The sequence below is a fragment of the Malaya genurostris genome, chromosome 2, assembly GCF_030247185.1.
Source record: "Malaya genurostris strain Urasoe2022 chromosome 2, Malgen_1.1, whole genome shotgun sequence".
Classification (NCBI taxonomy): Eukaryota; Metazoa; Arthropoda; class Insecta; order Diptera; family Culicidae; genus Malaya; species Malaya genurostris.
This window is the reverse complement of record NC_080571.1, coordinates 126,252,589-126,276,870: the sequence shown is the minus strand read 5'-3', so window position 1 is coordinate 126,276,870 and position 24,282 is coordinate 126,252,589. Positions and strand designations below refer to the sequence as shown.

Below are 24,282 nucleotides of genomic sequence, written 5' to 3'. Positions count from 1 at the left end.
AAAGCAACGTTCATTAATGATCGAAAGAATCACACAGAAAAAATTAAATTACTAATGATTGCTTGGCATATTTTCTCAAACTGCATCAAGAACTTAGCAAACGTACAGAAAACAATCTCAACAGCTGTTACATTACATTAAATGTATCAAGCTCAACATCATCATCATGTGAATTTAAAACCTGCTGCACCGGAAGTCCAATGTGACAGCAAGCACCCTTTATGGCCATGATTGCCACAATTCCGCTTTCGGTCGTTGTCTCCTGGCCATAAGTTAAGAGGTCGCTAAGCAACTTTTACTGTTTTCTCTTTCATTTTCGCACATCATCTTTTTTTGCCGCTACTGCTAGCCGTGTTGGGCCAACTGCTACGTTTATGGTCAACACTGTATGATGCTCTGCTTCCATGTTGTTTGTTGCTTGAACAGCACTTGTATCATACCACTCTTAGTATGTCCGGTACGGGATTTTCTATATAGTCTGTGGCATCCCATCCGTACCGGCACTACAGAGCCAACCAGTCGAGAGTATCAACAACGAGTGAGAGGGAAACTTTCTTTCGTTTAAGTCAGCATTTGCGGAACAATTTGCTGACCACAACAGCCTGAACAATAACAATACGCTGTTGACCCTCTCCGTACTTTGAAATGATACGAGTTTTAATTTCGAATCTTCGAAACAGTTTTCATGCTTTTGAGTTCACAGTTAAAAATAATTGCAATTTTACATCTGTGAACATTCACATCACACATAAAAAAAGAATATTAAAAATTTTGCATGCACAATTTTTTATTGTTTCTACAAAAATTTTAATAAAATTATACTAATGCAGATTGAAAACTCAATGCACTCTAATTCAATACTAAATTTCTAATTTTTAAATGTTTTTGATATACTCGTGTACGGGTTGACGGTTCAATGCATAGGTCGCTGGTCTTACAAACCAGTTGTCGTATGTGCGTTCGAGCACCGACCTGGAAGGATTCGTAGTGTCAGTAGAATCGTAGCACTAGCCATGCACTGGTTCTGTACACTCTGAATCGACTGCGAAGTCTGTTGAAACAGAAAGTCAAATTCCACTACAGGAATGTAATACCAAGGCTTTGCTTTTTGATATACTCGTGTAGTTTTCAGTAATATTTTGTAGGTAAGCTGTATTGTAGTAAATTTACCCATTCAATATCCTTAGGTAGATTTATTCAATTATTTTTTCGGATCTACTCAGCACCGGCGACTTATAGCCGGAATAGCATTTCGCGGATAAGTACTCTTTTTAAACCGCAGGTATCAAGACTGCTCCATTTATGACCATTGAAAGTGGTTGACTCGCACGCTTGATTTTTACCAATACGAAATTTCTGCTCTCTTAATGAGATTGCACAATCTGCTCATGTTACGAGCTTGGTCCTCGTGGCGATTGTTAACGATACTTAAAATGACTTTTCAGATGCATTTAGTTATGTTTTATGTGGTATTGATGTTCAGCAATAACAAGTTTTGATTCTTCTGTTTGCGGTCTCCAAAGTTTGTAAATGGTATTTTGCACCCATTGAATAAATTAACATATTTTATCACAATTATTACCCGACTTATACCATTTCTATCTGTTGAATCAATTCGTCGAGAACTCAACGTCATCCGTATCCAACTTCCGGTTCCGGAGTTACAGGGTAACAAGTAAAACAAATCAATTTTCCAAATATTTTTATAAACATGGCGACGTAAAAACAATCAAAGTCATTTGAATTAGCCATATAATATTTTTATACTACTGTGGGCAAAAAGTAGTAAAACTTTTAAATTATATTTCGCGTGGAAACCTTATTCGTCGAATTTTTTTTTAGGTTGGTATGACTGTCAGTAACGTTTGTGCCAAGTGTCACGTCAAAATATTCATTAGTGTTAAGGATCTGTCTTTCTGAAGTATTAAAAGTGCAATCGACGATTTTTACAATGAGTGAAAATTTTCAACAAAGAAGTTCCATTTAATTTTGTGTTCGGAATGTCAACAAGGAATACTATTTAAGTGTTATGCGTCTATTCGTAAAAAGAGGCCGGAATTATGGGCCAACAACTCTTGGTTTTTGCACCACGATAATGCACCGTCGAATACTGCATTGATTCTTAGTGATTTTCCCGCCAAAAAAATCAACCGATATCATTCCACAACCACCGCATTCGTCTGATTTAGCTCAGTGTGACTTCTGGCTATTCAGCAAACTCAAACGACCGCTCCGGAAAAACCGCATGAAGGCTATTCCGGAAATTGACTTTAACAACTGTTTCAAGGATTGGAAAAAAAACGTTGACACAAGTGTATGAGAGCCGGAGGGGGCATTACTTAAAGGGTAAGAACCATGTTTGGAAGAATAAATAAAGAAATTTGACATTATGAGCAGAGTTTTTTGCCACAGTAGTAGTGTACATGTTTTATTAGTTGAGGAAATAAGTAAAAAATTGATTTCCGGTTCCCAGCTCCGAAAGTGCCGGCAATATTGGCGAAAAACTTTGAACCAGAATTGACTTTATGTTCTCGGAGATCCCTGAACCGATTTTTATAGCTTAGACTCGAATGAAAGGCCTAACGGTTTTTCATTGCTGTTAAGGTTCATCCGGATCTGACCTCCGGCTCCGAAATTACAAGATGAAGTGTGTTTGAAATCTCATACCGTCATTTAGGGCAACGAAGCGAAAAAACGGGAAACTTCTCCTAAGCTTGGCTCAAAACAGTTTCAAACATTAGTTCATGCGAGTTGCCGGCCCAACGAACCGATATTAGCTATATCGATTCCCAGTTCTTGGTTCCAACCGGAAATAGTAGCAAAAAACTCCAATAATGGAACTCATTTTATTTTAGCAAAAACGCCCAAACCAATTTTCCTAAACTCAGATTCAAACGAAAAATTCACTGATGAGCCGAAGACGAAAAACACAAGAAATTGTTTTAAATTTTCATTTGATTTAGTAGTTGTCTAAATGAACCGATTTCGGTTACAAAGGAATCCTAGTTTCGGGAGTACCAGAAATAATGATTAAAAACACCAAAAAAGGAGCTGACATCATTTTTTTATCTATTCCAGACTCAATGAAAAGTTTTTTGAAGAATCTGTTATTAATATTAAGTAATGAACTTATGAGAAAGCAATCATTGTACCACTAGATGAATTGAAACAGGTTTATCTGGTTTCCATGTTTAAACATTATAAATAAAAGTTTTTTAATGTCAATTGCATCATAGCACTGGTCATGTAATTATTATGTACGCTAAGAATCGGCTTAAAAGAATGTTTATCGCAGGAATCATTGGAAGAAGTGGATGAACAGTTCCACGCTTCCGGTAGTGGACAAAACTTTCAAAACAAAAGGAAATCACCACAGTTTCTCAGGGACAGTGAAACCGATTTTCACGTGCTGATGTTTATATCAAAGGTCATATAGTCGCATAGGTTGCAACGAAATTTTATTTGGGTCCGTTTTACGGTTCCGGAACTGAAGGGCGAAGAGAGTTGAAAAGAACTGTCATTTAATGTAACGGTGCAATCTTAAAAACTCTGTGCTGTGAATCTGATAAAAACTGTATCAATATTGTTAGTTGAGGAGCCAGTTTTGGCTAAACCGACCTTAGTTCAAGATTCCGGATGTATCGGATCAGAGACCCCAATACGAAACTCGCTTCATTTTCTTAGAACCTGAGCCTATTTTTACAAGCTTGGGCTCAAATGAAACACGTCAAAATTTTGCTAAATTGAGTTCCGAGCTTTCAATTTCAGGGTTATGCAGGGTTATGTTGATGAGCAACGAAATGACTTGAATGGTTGGTTGAACCTATTTTTACAAACTGAAGATCAAATGATAAATCTTATGTTGCAATTGAACTTTATCCGATTCCCGATTCCGATTAAAACAGGTTTTTCTCATTACAATTTTCGGGTTCGTAATTTACGAACAGGCACATGAAGATTTCATTGCGGTACTATGAAGTTGATTTAACACATTGAAAAATATCTCGTTGAAAAAATCTACTCCATCTGATTGAGATGGTATGTAGTGTGACTTTTTATATATCTGAGAGTTCCAATGTTTCAAGAGCGAATAACATTTTGACACTTATTTAATTTGACGACGGATAATTTAATAATGTGAATTTTTAGAAGAAATTGCAATATCCCCGATCGATCTGTTTTTCTCCTCCCCTTTTAGGTTCGCACCTCCGTGATCATTGAACTCTCTTTTGATTCAAATTTCTTAGTTGTGCTGTTTACTTTCTCGCATTTTGTGCTTTTCTTTTCCCTACGAATCCGCGAAGAATCAAACTCTTCTCTACTATGAGAAATATGTTTTGTATGCTCGACGGATCTCTCACCTCGAGGCTAATGGGAAGTATATATATACATATATACGGATAGAGAGCTACAACAACGGAACAATGCTGTAATATCCGCCAGCATTAGCTTTTTTATGATGATGAGTAATTGTTACCGAAGTTCGGGAAAATTGACTGGCAACATCTAATTGAGAAATTGCCTTAACAATTCATCAATAAACGGCATAATTTAGCGGCGGAATAACTTGGAAAGTTCGACACTAGTGTCTGAGCGGTGGCTTTTGAGGAAAATAGCAGATGTTTTATCAATTTTATCGAGTGTACCATTTTAATATTTTGATGATATATGATGAACGTTAGTTTCATACTTGCATAATGCAGTTAACAATTTTATTACATAAATCTATATCAACGCAATGAACATTACAGATAATTATTCTGAATGTTGGGTGAACATTTTAAATATTTACTTCTGACTCTTTAGACAGGTTGGCTAGTATTAGAAATACTACAAAATCGTGATCAAAAAAATGAAAATGTAAAAAAACTGAAGTAAAATTACAATACAACAAAATGGTGCTACATACCGGTCGTCTTAGTAAAGTTTGGAAAAACATGAAGATGCTAAATAAACAAACAAACTGTTCATTCGAGAAATTAGCACGATAATCATAATAACCTAGAAGGCCACGTCAACTATGATGCGTAACTTTGGTCATTGTCATTTGTGAAGCATTAGAAAAATCAACACGCGTCGAACATATCCACTTGTCTTTATGAGTACCGTTCCCATACCAGCAAACATTATAGCGCGATAAAATTCCTCCAATTTTACCTTGTAGAAATATAGTATGTAGTAAATCAATTTTACTACATGTCAATGACATATTTTATGAAGTAGTAACAAATTATTTCGAATGACACATCTACACTGATGAGAAATTTCGAATAATTTCTAAATATATCCATTCTTGTATGAGCGATAAGAAAAGTTAATGTAAAATCAACAATTATTATGGGTGTACATACGTGTCAATGTATGAAAATATTTTTCTGATACTTCCTATGTTCCTATTCATAAACTACAAGCTGATGAGTGTGGTCCGAACAACATTTGTTTTATTATTTTTACGTTTCGTCTTTGACTCATCAGTGCAGAGCAGTTCAAATTGAACTGCTTAGTGCTAAACTCGGCAGTTCAATTTGAACCGCTAAGCAGACGTAAAGTTTCTGCTACTTACAGAACACTTTTTGTTTTGCCTGCATCGGCCAGAAATAGTCGAAAACACGTTTTTGTTCGGCACGTCAGAAAAGACATTGCACTTCGTTGCAAAACAAAAAGTGTTCTGTAAGTAACAGAAACTTTACGTCTGCTTAGCGGTTCAAATTGAACTGCCGAGTTTAGCACTAAGCAGTTCAATTTGAACCGCTCTGCACTGATGAGTCAAAGACGAAACGTAAAAATAATAAAAACGGTTATGTGCCCTAGCACAAAATTTGGCTAACTCCTAAATGACCAAACCTGCATCGGCCAGAAATAGTCGAAAACACGTTTTCGTTCGGCACGTCAGAAAAGACATTGCACTTCGTTGCAAAACAAAAAGTGTTCTGTAAGTAGCAGAAACTTTACGTCTGCTTAGCGGTTCAAATTGAACTGCCGAGTTTAGCACTAAGCAGTTAAATTTGAACTGCTCTACACTGATGAGTCAAAGACGAAACGTAAAAATAATAAAAACGGTTATGTGCCCTAGCACAAAATTTGGCTAACCCCTAAATGAACATTTGTTTGTTTGTTTATTTTCAGTAGGGAGAAGCCCGATGGAGTTAGCTTCTGTAAAACTTGCTCTCCAATAGGCATAAAACCTCCTCATCTTTTGCATCAACAGATTACAATCGTCGAAGTGATACAGAGCAAGCAAATCGTTAAAAAAAACTAGAACTAGTTCAACTAACTATTTTTATTAATACTCAATGGATTTTGTCAAGCAAGTGCGTCTTGATATTGGTCAGTGTGGAAAGCCTTGTTGTATTCTATCGATGTGTCTAGTATCTATTACGCGCAACATCCTTCTGCTGCAAAAACTCAGTTCAAGAGTTATATTTACAATTGTTTGTTACATTTTCCATTTCAAAAAGATTTTCGCATTCAAAATTATAAGATCATGTCATAATTGACATGTGAGTAAAACTATATCTTTTTCTCTTATTGCGTTATTCACCTAACCAAATTATAATACATATGGGGCATACCACGCAAAATCAGCCACCCCATTTTTTTTTAAATTTAACTATCTAACTCGTAAATATTCGGCACGTATTTTTGTCATTTCAATATGGTACGTGGAATTTTCAAAATATGATTTTTTAAAGTTTCGCGTTTTCATAAAAGAGCCTTTTTTAACAGGCTGTACTGTAAAATCAAATAAAGATACAATAATTCGTCCAAGACATAAAATGTGCGTCTTTTCCTTAGCTTTCAAATAAGCGATTCCATAAAATAACCTTTAAAGTTAGTTTCATTAAATAAAAGGTTCAAAATCAATAAACGAATAAAAAAATTTCAAACTTGGGCCTAATTATTTTTCTTTTTTTAGTTGAAAAAAAAAGCCTTAAGGGTTTAACTCAATCTTGGCAAAGTTTCAGAGTGGAAAGATTAATGCTTTCGGAGCAGTGAGTATTGTAATCACGACCCGCACGCACGGAGCGTACCGCAGCGCAACTCGCTCGAATACGGGCTTAAGGTGAAATGTAGCGTCATAAAATGCGCGCAAAATTTTATCCGCTTCAGTTGAACGAACCGTCGCACAAAGCATACCAAGAAAAACGGCCACATAGAAACAAGAACTTTTTTCAATGATTGAGCGCAGTGGGTTTACCTCTCGTTATATTGGCTTGTAAAAAAGACGGGACGTAATGGATTTTAGAATTCTTCACACTTTGAATATATGCTGATTCAATCATCATTGTTAGTGATTACTCTTACACTAGAGCTATAAATCATGAGTATGAATGATTAACATGAGGTTATATGTATATGTATTGACTAACTTGCTAACCATGTATATGCCTGATTTTAGTAGCAAGCATCGATTCTCCTTCAAAAGAACGGTTGAAGACAAGAGAACATTCAAGTATTTTCGATATCTTTGCCAGTCGTTCACCAGGCCCTTCCCGCCGATAAGATAGAATTTACGTAAAAGTATTCACCATTAACTTTTTTTCGGAAGCGACTTTCGGAATTGTTTAGCATGATGAGTCTAGAAATGTCTGTTTCAACGATAACGAACCGAAGACCAAATAGCCTCTGGCCTCCGGTGCCAGAAATCATCAATAGTTTAATAATTTCTTAGATTACATTATTGGAATACATTCCAATTATAACTAATAGTTCATCATACCATGCAGTTAAAATTATTTAGTGAATCTTTTCTCAAGCACATATTTGGGGCACGAAATTGAATATAAAGTTATTTCGTAGTTCCTTATTATTCAATCGATTTTGAAAGCAAAATCAAGCGTTGATTCATTGTATTCATAATAATTGAAAAACCAATGAATTCCAATAAGTTTTCCATGCTGACTGGCTCGAAGCTGGCCCTCAATGTTTATCACATTGTTTGTATAAATGACAGCTACTTAGAAAATAAACGATTTTTTACAATACTCATTTTATTGTATTCAAGTCGTTTTTATTTCAACACAAAACCCAATGCTGCATAAATTCGCGTCATTATTTTATATCTATTTTTTGCTCACGATATAATGCCACCGTGCCCACCGTGCATTTCTCAAACCACCTCAATACGAAACAGCAGCGCGCAAGCAATAAAAAAAATGCAGAAAAGTTTATGAAAACTTTTTCAATTTTCGGTTGTTTTCGCTAAAATTTTATAATTTTGAGTTGCATTTTCAGATTCTTTGTGAAATTCTGCTACAAATACTACTTTTCAGTTCTAAAATCATCCCCGTGAGACGGAACAGTGACCGTTTATACATTTCAAAAACCAATTACGGCTCGGCAAAGCAAAATTTCAAAATTCTAAGAATACTTAGTTATGATAAATTTGATTTCGAAAACTTAAGTGTTTTTGGTTTTTCGAAAATCGGTCTAGTTTTTGAATAATTGATCAAAAACGCGATTTCCGCATTCCGCTACATTTCACCTTAACTTGTCGCGCCGTTGATCGATTTCTAACTTTGACAGTTTATTGTTAGCAACGTTTATTTAGGTCGCGGTGTAAAAATGAATTCAAACATCAAAATCGTTGATGCAATCCTTTTAACTTTAAGACTCATGTTAGCAAAAATCAAAAACATTAGTTGCGTCGGGTTTCTTCTTCCCTTCTTAAGAAATTCGAAGTTTGTGAAAATTGGTCAAGTCAAATCAGTGAGATCCATTTTGGAATACTGCTTCCGGAATCAGAAATTGGGAACCTAGATTGTCGGAATCGGTTTGTTGGGTTGTCTATTGGTAATGGCTACCGATTGAAGGCCAACTAAGATTTTTTTTTCTGCGCAGCTTTAAGCGACGGTATCAAATTTTAAACACACTTTATCCTATAAATCCGGAACCGGAAGTTTTATATGGGACCATTAGACCTTTCATTTGAAGTTGAGTTTGATAAAATTAGTCACGCCATCTCTGAGAAAATTGAGTAAGTAATTTGAAATAGGAATTTTTACACCAATGATCCTGTAATTCTGGAACCGGAAGTCGGATCAAAATAAAAAAAAAACTCTGGAACTTTGTATAGGATAATTATAGCTTCCATTTGCATCTAAGTTTGTAAGAATCAGTTCAGCCGTCACTGAGAAAAGTAAGTGCACTTGAAAATCGGCTCAGCCATCTACGAGAAAAGTAAGTACAAAAAAGGTTACATGCATTTGTTACATGTTACAAATTTTGAAATAGAGCTCGAAGTATACCGAATTTTTAATTGAGATGCAAAAACTAACAAACATATAAAAAAATTTGGTACCAATATGTGATTAAGAAATGTTACGTGAATGTTACGGAGTGTAATGCTCATTGCTCGGTTCTATAGCTTTCCAAGTACATAATAATCGATTTGAAATTATAGATGGCAGCCTATTCTACGAAATCATGCACAATATGCTTGAATTCAATGCATAGTTCGAGTAATTAACATTATTTCTTTGTTATTTTCGCAAGGGTCTAAACTAGTTTTGAAGAATTCCTTTTCGACCATATGACTATTTTTCCAATAACAAAAATCACTTATTTATAATGATGATAATGTAAATAATATCCCAATGGTAACAATCAAAACATGAAAATAATAGGGCGAAATAGTCACTACTTGTAACTGTAACTGCAATATTATTTCATAACAAATAATATAAAATTTAAAACAAATCGATAGGTAACAATTTTTTTAACTATCTTTTTATTACATATTTTCAACATTTACCCAGCACATTGTATTCAGATTAGTAATACATTTTTTATTTTACTGAAATTAACTAACAAATTGACAAATATTCTATTGTAATTTAGTCCAAAGTGATACAGGACTGCCGCAAATTGCATAAGAAAATGAGTTCCAAGTGTTTGATAAAACTCTATATGAATAGGAGTAAAAATAAGTCAAATCTCTTGCCTAATTCACAAGCATAAATTACCGAAGGAACAAGGTCATTTTGGAGATTTTCACGCATCGTAATCACGGTGTGAAATCATTCAGCATGAAGCGCGTTTCCTCTATTGCTAACGTCTTTCCATTTATAATCAGCTTGACGTATCGGGGGGAAAAATGGGTAGGTGGAAAACGGTTTCCAAAATCATAAATTCGATTGCCACAGAAGTTAAACTATTATAGAGGAGAATAATTCATATGTTTGCAAACGCAGGATACAGGTAAGTATGAAGTCACATACTCGCAACTCAATCACCTTTGATATATTCTTGTTGCCATTAGTATTCCATAAGGCCACGAAACTTAAAGCGCATAATTTTGCTTGGAGTGGAATGCGCTCAAAGGCTATTGAAGTCAGAGCTCACCTCTGAATTGGTCGCAATCTCATACCTTACCTTTAAGACCTCTTTTGCACCATCGTAGTTCTGTCTACACAGTTCACTATACACAACGACAGACAGATTAGCAGAAATTCCGAATGAGCGCTGGGAAAAAATCCTTCTCGCGTCCACTTTTTATAGTATTTGTAAAGTTATCCGCAGTGCAATCTCGTTCATACGTTGCGCTCTTATTCCACGTCGTTTTGCTTTTTCTTCTTTAACCGTAGCCTATTCCAGAAGAGGCAAATTGGTGACGATCACTTCTTTACACAAATTACCGTGCCTTTAACCGTATTTCTTTATAACAGTTATTGCACATCAATCCGATATAGATATAGGAACGAAGGACGATGCTTTCTTGCTCAGCAACAAACTACTTCCTTGTAATCTACACAACTTGAACAATTTTATTTTAAACAGATCTATCAAACTAACAAGTTTCCATGTTACAATACCACTTGCAATAATATCAACGAAATTCAAAACATCCGTCTCGTGAGCTAATAATCTAAAGAAGTTGACCTCTGGACTATAAAAAAAAATCACTTAGTCTCAAGCCCAAAACCCGGCGCGAGGAAAACTTGAAGCACACCTCATCCGTCCAACAACCACACACCAACTGGTGGGCTGAATGGAATCTGACTGCTCAGGCTATACGAAGAGTCTCTTGTAGCTTTTCCTTCAACAAAATCGTAAAAAACATAACTTCTTACAAGTCAACCTGAAGAAAACTGGTTTTGCAGTGGAATGTAATGCAGGTATTGGTGAGTATAAAAAACGTTCTTCTTTTCTTGGTGTATGAGTACGAACAGCAAACCACAAAAACACCAAAACCTGCGGGTGTCCACATTACGTGTGTTGGATAGCCGTAAAACGGATGAACCTCGACTTGACGATCGTACAGGTGAGTCTTTCATCGTCACAGTAGCTTTTATGTCGTGAGAATAAGTTAAGACTTCGATGAACACTGAATGACATCATCGACAAGTTGAGCTTTTTCGCCTGAAAGATCTTCATCGATACAGTGATACAACACATTCAATTTGTTCGTCAAAACATGTTCCTCTTTAATTATAATGGACATTTTTATCACGTTTTAGATAGTCTGAAAAATTGAAAAAATAATAATAGAGAAAATATTTTGTTTGATTTGCCTTCGTATCCTGTAACTGTAGAATATATTTTTGTTATATTCTGGGAAATAGTTATATTTGTCAGACATTTTCTTATCTGTAATAAAATTGATTGTATACCATTCAACTCAGCTGAACGAGATCGGAAAATATCTTTGTGCGTATCTACAAAGGATTTTTCACTCCGCTCAATTTTATCGGACGTGGTTTAACCGATTCTAACGAGCTTATGCTCATTTGAAAGCTAACACATGGATCAATAAGTCCCGAAACTAACAATGGAAACAACATTTTTTTTGCAAAATTTTTTTTTATTCATCAACATAATCACCTTTTAGGGTGATACAATGGTTCCAACGTTTTTTTTTAGATAAACTGCTTTCTGAATCATCGACTCGTTGCTGTTTTTGTTCCATCGAAAGCATTCGCCCACTTGGATAAAAACCTTTTTCATGCTCAATTTTTCATGAATGATAGTAAATACACTTCCATATGATATCTGTGTCATCTCAGCAATCTCACGGAGCTTCACTTCACGATCTTTCATTATAATTTTTGTCACTTCACTCACATTTTCCGGTGTAACGGCTTCCACAGGTCTACCCGAGCGTTCCGCGTCATTTGTGTCGGTACGACCACGTTTAAACTCGGCGAACCACCGACAAATCGTTGCTTTTGATGGACAAGAGTCCGGATAACATTTTTCAATCTATTGTTTCGCTTGCACGGTGTTTTTACCCATTAAAAAATAATGTTTTATCAAAACACGAAACTCGGTTTTTTTCCATTTTTTAAACAAACTACAAAACGACTTCACTCCAACCTCCATAACTCAGCTGTTTCTGGTCGGATCGACTTAAAATTTTGACCCGTTTCAAGCAAAGGTTAGTACTCTAGAAAGACGTGGTTACTGGTTTACTACGAGCACCATCTCTGCTTTAGTCTCGGGACTTATTGATCCATGTGTTACTCTTGGGATGTGTAACAAGTTCAAAGACCAATTAGTTGTCACTTTCGGTTCCGGAGATATAATGGAATAAGCGACTTAACCGACAAATCGTACTTTTATCTCTCCGCTTAATTGTCTTAGTGATGATCACACCGATTTCTACAAACTCAAGCTTATTTGAACCCTAGTCTTAGGATATAAATCAGCTTTGAAGTTCGAATGGCTGTCACTTTTGGTTTCAGGGATATAATAGTATAAATGATGTATCTGACAATACGCAACTTTTTGCCTTTCGTTCAATTTTCTAGGAGATGGCTGTACCGATTTTAACAAACTAAGGCTCGTTTGTAAGCTTTGAAATATGGATATTGATAAAGTTGAAAATCATTATTTTGAACTTACTGTTCTTATATTCCTGGATCGTACCATTTCATAACCGTATGACTATAAAGAGAAAATCAAATCATGAGAAGAATACGGAGGGTACCAAAATAGAATAATATTACCGTACATGAAAACGTGGATTACAACAGAATAGTGCAACAAACGTATACGCTCATGATCTCACACCAAATGATGCGATAATGATTACAAAGGAAAATTATCATGTAGATTGCAAGGAACTGAACTAGAAGACATCTAAACCCAAGGACAATGAAGCTACTTCAGTGCAACCCCAGTACCCGGCCAAACGCGACCCCAGTACTTGAAGATAAAAGTTAAACCACAATACTACACTTTTATCATCAATGCACAACAAGATTTGTCTGCTCCAGCTAACAACGAAACCAATGCCTGGAATACCTCACTACGATCAGTTTTACAATGACTGAGTGAAAAAATATATTGAAAAAGTCAAATGAATGAGAAACTCACAGAAAAGATGTTTTTTTTTGGAAAAATATACGCTCAGAGGCAGAACTCGAACCAGCGTTCTTATGGAATCCGTGCATACGCGTTTACCATTTCCGCCACCCTGAGCTATGGTATACACAATACTACCACAAAACTGGGTTGGTAAGTGTACAACGAACAATGGTTTAAAACCTAGTCACCTCACGAACGGTACCCATACCCAAACATCTTCTCTGTTCGTCAGACAATAAACACTAGTCTTCTTGCTCTATACCTATTTCCCGGTCATGCACTAGGTAAGAGAGTATATTAATTATCGCTTGCCTTGCCAGTTACTGTACCAGTTAATAAATCCTCACTACGATATTTCCACCAACAACTGCGACGATGAATCAATGGATGACGACGAGAATAATGAACTATCAACTAAATTATATATCAGCCCGGGTTGGCGGTTCAATACATAGGGCGTTGATCTTACAAGCCAGTTAACGTATGTTCGATCTGGAATCTGAAAGGATTCTTAGTATCAGTAGGATCGTAGTGTACTAGCCATGCAATGATTCTGTACGCTATATGAATCGACTGCAAAAAAGAAAGGCCAAAATTCACAAAAGGAATGTAATGCCAAGACTTTGCTATATATCTTTACTGTTGCAATATTACTCGAAAAATCGTAAATTGAAAATCGAAAAATAATTATGAAATTTATATTTAGTCAAAATGATGCAAGGAACATATCGTATAACTATTATGCAGTTCCTCGAAAAAAAAATACTTTGCCGAATTTTGTCTAAATTAATGCATATAAATTTCACGTCAGTTTGAATTCACATCAAGCTGAATCACAGTTTATTTTACTCTGTATTTCTAAAACATGTGCAATGTTTCTCGAATAATATACACAAAACCTATTTTTAATCCACCATGTAGTGTGATAATGCCTTTCTCTCATCGAAACGGTCTCATTAAAACATGTTTTGACTTTTAGCCAATCGGTAAGATGTTTTAGCCAATGGGAAAGGTGCAGTAAGACAATTACGTCACTCATATCATTATATCTCCGGAACCAAAAGTGACAGCGATTTGACCTTAGAAAATAATCAATGTACCAATAGTAGCTTTCAAACAAGCCTAAGCTTGTTAGAATCGATTCAAGCCATCTCTGAAAGAATTGAGCGGTAAAAAACAACGCGTTTTGTCGGTTACGTCACTTATACTTTCATATCTCCAGAACCAGAAATCACAGTCTTGATCTTCGAACTTGATCAATGGCCCAATACGAGCTTCCAAAGAAGCTTAAGCTTGTTAAAATCTGTTGAGCGGGGAAAATTTCATTGAAGAGTGCAGGCACATACTCACACAGACATTCTCCCAATTTCGTCGAGATTTTTCAACAATTCTATTACCTTTCTATACAGAAAGGAAAAAAGAATGACGATTGATAACGTAATTTCAAGACGTATTTTCTACACTTGTAGTTAGCATAAATTTCCAGTTCATAACCAACAGCGCATTATACAGTTTAATAGGTATTTTTCAATGTCATTCATTACCAAACTGGTTGAAAGTAGTTTAAATAATATCATTGAGATACAACTTAAACATCGCTCATAGTTCATAATGCTCCTTATTGGACTTTTAAATTATTTTCTCATCGAACACTAATTCAATTCATCGGAATCATGTTAAAAGCTTAACAAGCGAAACTTTATGGCTATCCGTAATTCCGTGGCAATGGAAAGCTTTTATGGAAAAAGATCCCCACCAAGTTTACGATCGATTATATGTACAAACAGTAGACAACCATCTACTCAGCGAAACAAGTTTAGTATGCTAAATTGGCATATATGATTGCTCACATGTGTCTACATCTACATAAAGCGTTCGTAATATATTTCAGCCTTCTTTAACTGCTTCTCGGCGAGTCAGTGGTTTTGATGATCTTACTGTAAAAAGAAGCTATTCGTTGGTTGTTATACAGAGTTAATTTAAAAATGCAGTTTTATATACAAATAATCGTACGTTATTTTTTCTCAATTTGAAATTGTATTGAATAATATTTCACTAATCACGTACGAACATTAGTTTCTCGCAATAATTTTAGTAGGATTAGTAAAATGCGATGTATCGCATGTTCTACAAGGGATTGTCGTACAAGAGGAAATTTCCACTCTCCCGCCACCGCCCAGACCCTACGCCTTCAGTTATGCAGCAGGACGCAGCCCTGGCCATATTGATCGTACCCACAGTGAAGTTTCTGATGGAAGTGGTACAGTGCAAGGATCTTTCTCCTATGTAGATCCAAAGAATCAGGTACGAACCGTTGAATATGTTGCTGATGCCCATGGATTCTATCCTCGCCTAAGTCATCCTCAATTGGCTCCTTCACAAACAAAGGCCGTTGAGCGGGCCTCACAAATGCATTATGCGTTGTACAACAAGATTGCCGAAGAACGTGCTAATCCTCCTCCTCAAGCAGTTGTGAGTATCATTAGTAGAGATTTATTTAACGAATGTTTAGTTATCATCTTATTACACTCAGGAATCATCACTTCCGAGAGACACTGTAGCTGTTTCCAAAGCTAAAGACAGACATTTCACACTATACGAGAAGATTGCTAGAGAACATGCTGCGATTGCAGCAGAACGTGAAGCAGAACGACTGGCATTTGAAGCAACATCCGAAGTAAACGAACTGCACTGAATGCCTCACATGAAAAATTAAACCAGTGTCATACATATATGAATATAAATCTTCAAGGACAATTGAAATCGTACTGTTTTAAATTTGTTTGGATTGAATTTATTTGTTGATATATGACTCCGACGAATACACGTCATCATTGTCGGCTACATTGTCAAGCTTAACTCAGTATTTATGTAGAACCGAGAGCTCGCCAAATGAAGTTATAGACAGCTTGACCAGATTGTTTTCTTCGTCTATCTGTTTGCCTTTGAGAATTTTCATAATAATCAACATATTTATAATCATTGTCGTTGTCGCCATAATCATATCCGTAGTCGAACAAATTTGAAGTAGTTCTTCGATTAGTTCTGGTTACTATAAATTTCAATTGATGACAATATTGTTACTATATCACACATATACATTACCTTGACGAATCCCGTACCAATATTGTAATGGACGACTAAACTGCGGAGAATATCGTTGTTGTACAATGCGGTTAATATTGTAGTTATAACCTGAACTAAATCGATTATAATTCGGCAACATGTTCTGTAGATCATACATGTCTGCTATAATGTTCACAACTACATCCGACAATCCATATTCTAGCAAAACAATAAGTTTTTACTGAACTTCCCGATATTTACTGTTTTAACTTACGATATCCCAAACATGTTCTCGAATTACATGGTTGCTTGGTAGTCAGCCTTGATCTGCTCGATCGTCTAGTTGTAGTTTTTTCCGTAGTCGTTGGTTTAGTTGCTGAATGTAAACAAACCATTTGAAGCTTCATTTGTATTATTCTCTGCAATAAAATTACTTACTAGTTTTTACAGTAACAGTAGTATTTTCATCCTCATAATAATACTCGTATTCATACGTTTCTCCGTAAGTCGAATATGTATGAAACACTATTATTGCTGCAATCATAATGTAGCAGCTCACATTCATTTTGAATATTTAAATCGTCTAAAATAGACTGGAACATAGAGAAACCAGCAACACCTATAAGCTATTCTGAAACTAATCTACGAAGTTCAAGTCGGCAAATGAATATTACATTACGTTCCTGATTTATATTTTTGGCATGCAATAATGATACATTTCGTTGCCATGGTTTAACATCCAATTTAACTGCCATTAATAATAATCACCAGTAATCAGTTCTCTGTTTTTTAGTTTTATCTTTTTTTCATACATACGTTAATAGGCAATATACGCTAGTATTTCTTCACCGAAACATCAATTTTAGTTAGTATGGTGGTAAATATTTCACATTCAGGAATCAGAACAAATTGGCTCAAATGGCACGTTGATAATAAAGTTTCATGTAAGAAATGGTCCCGACTACCAAGAATATTGCAATTTGAGATATTGTATAGTCTTTTAGGCATGAAAATAATTTTTCAGTTGATATTCCAACTCGATAGAGATGAGCGTCTAATGTGTAATGAGTACCTTATGATAAAAAAAGAACCGGAATTTTATTAAAAAACGTGTTTAATCCACCTAGCAGTGAGATGATACCTATTTTTATCAATCCGCATGTGTTTATTGCATGAATATTCTTCGGTGTTTATGTTTTCATGACATTATTTTAATGACCCTCGTTTTAAGCGACAATTTGAGATTTTAATCACTCATTACTCTGTAATGTCGAAACTGCAAATCGTATCGAATTTGAATCTAGAAGTGTGATAATCGATTAAACATGCCATGATATGTAAGTTCCACTCTAGAGTTTACGGTAATTTAAGGTACTTCCAGAGCCGGTATTCAGGAACCAGCATAACCCAAACCGATTCGTATGGCCATATGACGAATAAATTACAACAGTTTTGAGTTCAACTTTGAAGCTTTTCGGGATTGTCATCTTCTATATCGGTTTGAATTTTAAAAATTCATCATCATGTAATTCGAGAATCGGAAGTCATAATTGGATAAAATAATTAATTTTTGTATATAAGTTTGTTTTAATTAAAATTTTTGTTTCTGAAATTTGATTAGGCTTTTTTTGAGAAAACGATTGAGCTTTGAGAAACGATTTTATACTGGAACCGGAATTCTAAAAGCGGTATGGCCGAAGTCAGATAAATTCACCTGAGTAGCTGTACACTTTACATTTGTTTCAAAACATTTGAAAATCAGTTAAGACATCTTTGAGAGATCATAGCACGAATTAAATTTTTAGGTGCCTTCTGATCGACAACTGAATACCACTAAAACTGAAAAAAGTTAATTTTTTTATCGACTATCCAAATCTGCTAACCCGATAAACCTGATTAAATTATGTGGAATAGACATTTTTATACAATCCCCGAAACCGGAAGTTGGATCTGACTGAAAAGCAAGATGTTTTATAGAACTTTGAAACTTTTCATTTGAATCTTAGATGATTCTTAGATTTCATTTGCATCTTAGATCGGTTCAGCCATCTTCAAGAAAAATGAGTTACACAATTTTGATTTCGTTTCACATATCATCCTGTAGTTCCGAAACCAGAGGTCGGAACCAAACATAATGCAGGAACTTTGTTTGGGAGCATACGACTTTTCGTATGAATCTGAATTTGTAGAAAAGAAATTTTCCGAGAAAATTAATTGAAGTTATTTGTCACACACGCATTTGCTGATCTCGACGAACTGATTCGAATGGTATATGGATGTTATGTTGTTCCAGCATTTATTGCTGTAAGTAGTTTAAAACAAAATAATTTAAAAAAATTCTGCCATCATCTGGTTTATATATGTCATATTCGAACGATTATGTTGCCAAAAACGAGCCGTGCCAAAATCGGTCCGAGGCTAAATGTCATGAAAAAGAATGCTGTACACAATCCTTTTGGTTCTTAGAAACAATTGTATGTAACAGTATAAAAAATCGTGTTTTCCGTTGCTCCCAAGCATTTCTTTGTCATACAGCGCTCAAAACTTCTACTGCTGGAATAGGGGGAAAAGTCGCTTACAGAAAAATTTCGATATCTCCGTTAAAAATGGACGGATTTGAACAATCTATGGCTTGTTGGATAGGTATTACCGTGCGGAATCTAAGTCTGAAAACATATTCTGTTTTCAAGGTCAATTGTGACAGATACTGTCAAAAAACTGAAAATTTTGACATAAAACTTTGTATAACTCAAAAAGTAAACATCCGATCTCAAAACCATTCAATAGCGTTTTGGGTGACGGGGAGACCTTTCATTTGCGACTAGTTTGATGAAAATCGGTCCAGCCATCTCTGAGATCTCGACCTCTTAGTTGACAACACACATACGGACACACACACATACACACACACACACACAGACATTTGCTCAGTTCGTCGAGCTGAATCGATTGGTATATGTCATTCGGCCCTCCGGGCCTCGGAAAAATTTTCGAAAGTTTGAGCGAATTCTATACCTATTTTTTATATATATAAAAATAGGTAAAACGCAAAATTTCAATTTTTAATAAATTTGTTTATTATCGCCTTCAAAGTACTCTCCTCCTGCGGCAATACATGCATGCCAACGCTTGATCCAATTTCCCGTACAAGTTTTATAGGCCGCCGAAGGTATGGCCTTTAGCTCACGCAGCGAATTCTCTTTTATGGTCTCTATGGTCTCAGAACGCGTTCCCCGCAATGGCAATTTGAGTCTGGGGAAGAGGAAAAAGTCACACGGAGCCATATCTGGAGAGTGCGGTGCTGCGACATAACCAACGCTGTGTGAGCCGGCGCATTATCGTGAAATTCAGTTTTTTTAGCACCAGCCGAGAAGCGACGCGTTTCAAACCCAAAACATCAGTTAAAATGTGTTCGGCTAATCCATAAGAGATGCCCAACAACACAGCAATCTCTCTAATCGGTACAGAACGATTTTGCAACACGATTTGCTTCGCCGATTCAATGTTTTTTTCAGTAACAGATGTTGTTGGGCGGCCAGGGATCTCATCATGATCCAAGCTTGTACGACCACCTTTGAAGCGTTTATACCACTCGTATGCCTGTGTTTTTCCTAGACACGATTCACCAAAGGCATTTTCTAACATTTTCAACGTTTCGGAACACTTAAATCCATTTGCAACGCACACGTTGCTTTAAATTTTCTTCCATTATAAAAATCGCCACACGAAAATTTTTCAACTTCTTTGTATAGACGCCAAACAAAAACTAATCGTACGATATGCGTCAAAATTTGACAGAATGTGTATAAAAGTGTTGCCAACGTTGAGAGAATAAAAGTTTACCGATTGGACAAGCGCGGGAATTTTAAAATGAAAATTCCGGTTCTTTTTTCATCATAAGGTATGTATATCAAATGGATTTTACTCACATCCTACTCCCTAATCCATGTATTTGTCGATAGTTTTAAAAAATTAGTATGTAACTACCCATATCATTCTTATCCCAAGAAGGTTGCCAGTTGACATGTGTCCATCGGTGAGACGCGCTATAGAATTCATTGAAAGCAGTCGGTCGCTCATAATTTTCACCCTTGATAGCACCACACTTGGCAAAATTATCCACTCTCTCATTGTTTGGAACGGTGCAATAAGCTGTGACCCAAACTATTGTGATTTGATAATAATTATTTAGTAAATCGTCAAAATACTCTCATATCATGTCCAGAAAAACGGTCCATTCTTAGGAATACTGTTTTAGCGAATAGTTTCAATTGTGCTTAGACTATCTGTGAGGATGAAATAAAGGTTCAAAGCAGAGAAGTTTTGGTTTCGTGTATTTGAAGCCGAAACCCGACCCGAACCCGATGGGAATATATTTTGCATAATTAGTTCTGTTATATTTTTCTAAAAATATTTTTTGAGTTCGTTAATTTTGTAATTCTCTAAGATATTAAACACTGTTTGGATATAAACACGCAAATCTAATCAAATTATCCCAGCACGAAATGAGCGTTTGCGGTTTTGTACCACGCAAAAGATCTGCTCTTATTACTGGTGATTGCTTCTACCGACGATCGAAGTCCAAATGAAAGCACGACCTGAGTGTTTCACACTTTATACTTGGTCTGTTCTTACTGATGCTGATGGGAGAAACTCAACCTCGACATCCAGCTCCGAGCTGAGCTGAGCTGAGCTGAAGTAGATCGCGCGTAGTTGTACTTCGTGATTGACCGAATGAGTGGAAATGTACAATGAAAAGAAACTTGGGAGAAGCAAATCACTTTCACTGTACATACCCACTCACTCCTAACTTTTTATTAAATTATCAATAACGACGCTGGCTACGACCAAAGGCTGAGGTAAAGGAAGGAATGTTAGTCCGATACTCGTTGTTTCTAGAGAGCGCGGGTACCACAAGCATCACGGGTTAGGCGATTTGTTAGTAGGGAGGGAAAGAGATCCGGATATGTTTTGGTAAACAATATGATCTCAACAAAACCTGATTTTCGATACGCAGGAGAAATATAACACATGGATCAATAAGTCCCGAAACTAACAATGGAAACAACATTTTTTTTGCAAAATTTTTTTTTATTCATCTACATAATCACCTTTTAGGGTGATACAATGGTTCCAACGATTTTTTTTAGATAAACTGCTTTCTGAATCATCGACTCGTTGCTGTTTTTGTTCCATCGAAAGCAATCGCGGCACCCACTTGGAAAAAAACCTTTTTCATGCTCAATTTTTCATGAAGGATAGTAAATACACTTCCATATGATATCTGTGTCATTTTAGCAATCTCACGGAGCTTCACTTTACGATCTTTCATTATAATTTTTGTCATTTCACTCACATTTTCCGGTGTAACGGCTTTCACAGGTCTACCCGAGCGTTCCGCATCATTTGTGTCGCTACGACCACGTTTAAACTCGGCGAACCACCGACAAATCGTTGCTTTTGATGGACAAGAGTCCGGATAACATTTTTCAATCCATTGTTTCGCTTGCACGGTGTTTTTAGTTATTAAAAACAATCAATCAAAATCAAACAATTTATCAAAACACGAAACTCGGTTTTTTCCATTTTTTAAACAAACCACAAAACGACTTTACTCCAACCTCGATAACTCAGCTGTTTCTGGTCGGATCGACTTAAAATTTTGACCCGTTTCAAGCAAAGGTTAGTACTCTAGAAAGATATGGTTACTGGTTTACTACGAGCGCCATCTCTGCTTTAGTCTCGGGACTTATTGATCCATGTGTTATTTATGATAGATGAAGTTTAAGATAAGTATTGTACTATTACATAAATCCGATGAAACGCCACCGTAATCATAGTGATTTATTTACATGAATGTAAATCTCTACAGGCATTTACAATACAGAACCGTCCTTCAGAGACGACCGTAACAATTATCTTTCATGACAGTTCTCTGTTGGATGGTCGTGCTTCTGCTGGTGTCTACTGTCGTGAAATGAGACAGTCTCATTCATTTGGTGGATACTGTACTGTATTCCAAGCAGAAATCTATGCGATTTTATGTGAGATACAATCGACACTTCATCAGAGAGTCTGTGGTAATCTTTAAAGGCTCTCAGTACGAATGATTCACAGTCGAATCTAGTGATGGCATGTCGAACTCAAATCGAAGACCTTTGCATTTCAAATACTGTTCACTTCTTATAGGTACTCAGCCATTCTGGTACTACTGGAAATGAATGGGCTGATGGCGATGCTTGTAAACTTGCGCTCAGACAAAAATATTTTTACAAGACTAGATTGAATATGAAAATTTCAAAATGTCTACTGCATTTTTGAGCATCATTGCAGTAATCTGATTAAAGTGATCTTGAATTTATAGATATTGTATCGTTTCGCACCCCACCTGTTGTCAGAGAGATTCATTGTTCTTCCTGGAGCAATGTTGCACATATTCTTCGTGTAACTAATTCATTCATCCATCTTCAGTGCGATTATCCTTATATTACTCACACTCGTCAAGAACAACATTGAACTATTCACTGCACGAAAGAGAGAAGGGTGAAAATGAATAAGCAATAATCGTAGAGAACCCGAATCTACTAATACATTCTTCGCTGCTGGTATACATCGTGCATGTTCGTTTCATACATTCGTTAATTTACTTTACTCTTCGAATTAGTTGATGCGACGATCGTTTGATCCCATTCTTTGTGAAGCATTCTTCAACTAATAAATTCATCACATCTCGTAAGGTAGCAGCAATGGGGGAGTGCTGAGATATGGTTCATCACATACACACATAAGACTATGGTACTAATACAGAGGAAAACGTCCTAATTTTCTTCTTTCAAAGACAGCACGAACGATCATCGCCAATTAGGTTTTGACGATGATCGGTGCATTAACATTCGTTTTATACCGAAACCATCTACTACGACAAATCGCGTATCTTACACTTCATTTATCATTAAATCCCTGCAAGCGCGACTGCAAGTAGATGCTATACATACTGATTTTTTTGCTGCTTTCGAAAAGATCAATCATCGGATCTCTATTTAAAAATTTAGTAGACTTGGATTCAATGGACCTTTTCTTAATTGGCTGTACTCATATTTAACTAATCGCGACATGTCAGTGAAAATAGGAAATCGCATTACATCTTCATTTACTGTCAGCTCCGGAGTTCCTCAAGGTAGTCATCTTTGACCATTCATTATTCTACTTCACCGAAACGATTTAAACATGTTGCTAGAATGCATGAAATTATCATATGCTGATGATTTCAAACTCTCTCACCTTATCAAAACCGAAGACGCTTGGACATTTAAACAGACTGGTGTAAAGTAAACCGAATGACCGTTCTATTGTTGTTGTTCTGTTATTTAATTACTCGCAAACGTTCTATGATTGAATTTGACTACTAGATCTTACAAACCGTTCTTAGACGAGAATCGTATATTAAAGACTTGGGAGTCATCTTGGATTCGAAAATGAATTACAAACAGCACATTCAATATACTATCAATAAAGCCTCGAAGCTGTTAGGGTTAGTCTTTCGTGTAACGAAAGACTTCAAAAACATATATTACCTAATAGCGTTATATTGTGCTTTGGTCCGTTCTACACTATAATATACAGCTGGTAATATTTATTCGTTTTGCGCTTCGCCAACTATCCCAAATCTTCCTAGTTACCAAGATCGTTGCAAGCTCTACTATCCGTTCGCAGAAATGTATTCAAGGCAGTTTTCATTGCTGATCTTCTCCAATCATTAACTGATTGCTGTTCTGCTTGACAGATTTCGATATTCGTCGTGATTTTCTTTGAGCGCATTTTTTCTTACACATTCCTTCCGTTAGAACAAACTATGGCCACAACTAGTCATTTGTCAGTATGTGCCGACTGCTTAATCGTTGTTCATGT

General features: G+C 36.0%; 2 protein-coding genes and 1 long non-coding RNA gene across 4 annotated transcripts in view; 1 reads left to right on the top strand and 2 right to left on the bottom strand.

The window, feature by feature from the left end:
* The window catches only part of LOC131428684 (apical junction molecule), a 69,538-nt gene extending 58,524 nt beyond the window's left edge, over positions 1-11,014 (bottom strand). For both annotated transcript variants that reach the window (XM_058592729.1, XM_058592728.1), the window contains exon 1: positions 10,375-11,014. The gene's annotated coding sequence lies outside the window, so the exon portion shown is untranslated. The remainder of the gene's footprint in view (positions 1-10,374) is intronic.
* Positions 11,015-15,170: 4,156 nt separating this feature from the next.
* Positions 15,171-16,071, top strand: LOC131428689 (cuticle protein 16.8). Its single transcript, XM_058592738.1, has 3 exons — positions 15,171-15,317; positions 15,385-15,780; positions 15,842-16,071. The coding sequence occupies exons 1-3, from the start codon at positions 15,294-15,296 to the stop codon at positions 16,001-16,003; spliced, it is 582 nt and encodes a 193-aa protein (XP_058448721.1). The 5' UTR covers positions 15,171-15,293; the 3' UTR covers positions 16,004-16,071.
* A 152-nt stretch (positions 16,072-16,223) lies between these two features.
* LOC131428694 (uncharacterized) lies at positions 16,224-16,837 on the bottom strand. The gene is made up of 3 exons (XR_009229397.1): positions 16,649-16,837; positions 16,414-16,593; positions 16,224-16,360 (listed from the first exon to the last, which is right to left on the bottom strand). It is a non-coding gene; the product is annotated as an uncharacterized LOC131428694 (long non-coding RNA).
* Positions 16,838-24,282: the final 7,445 nt, after the last annotated feature.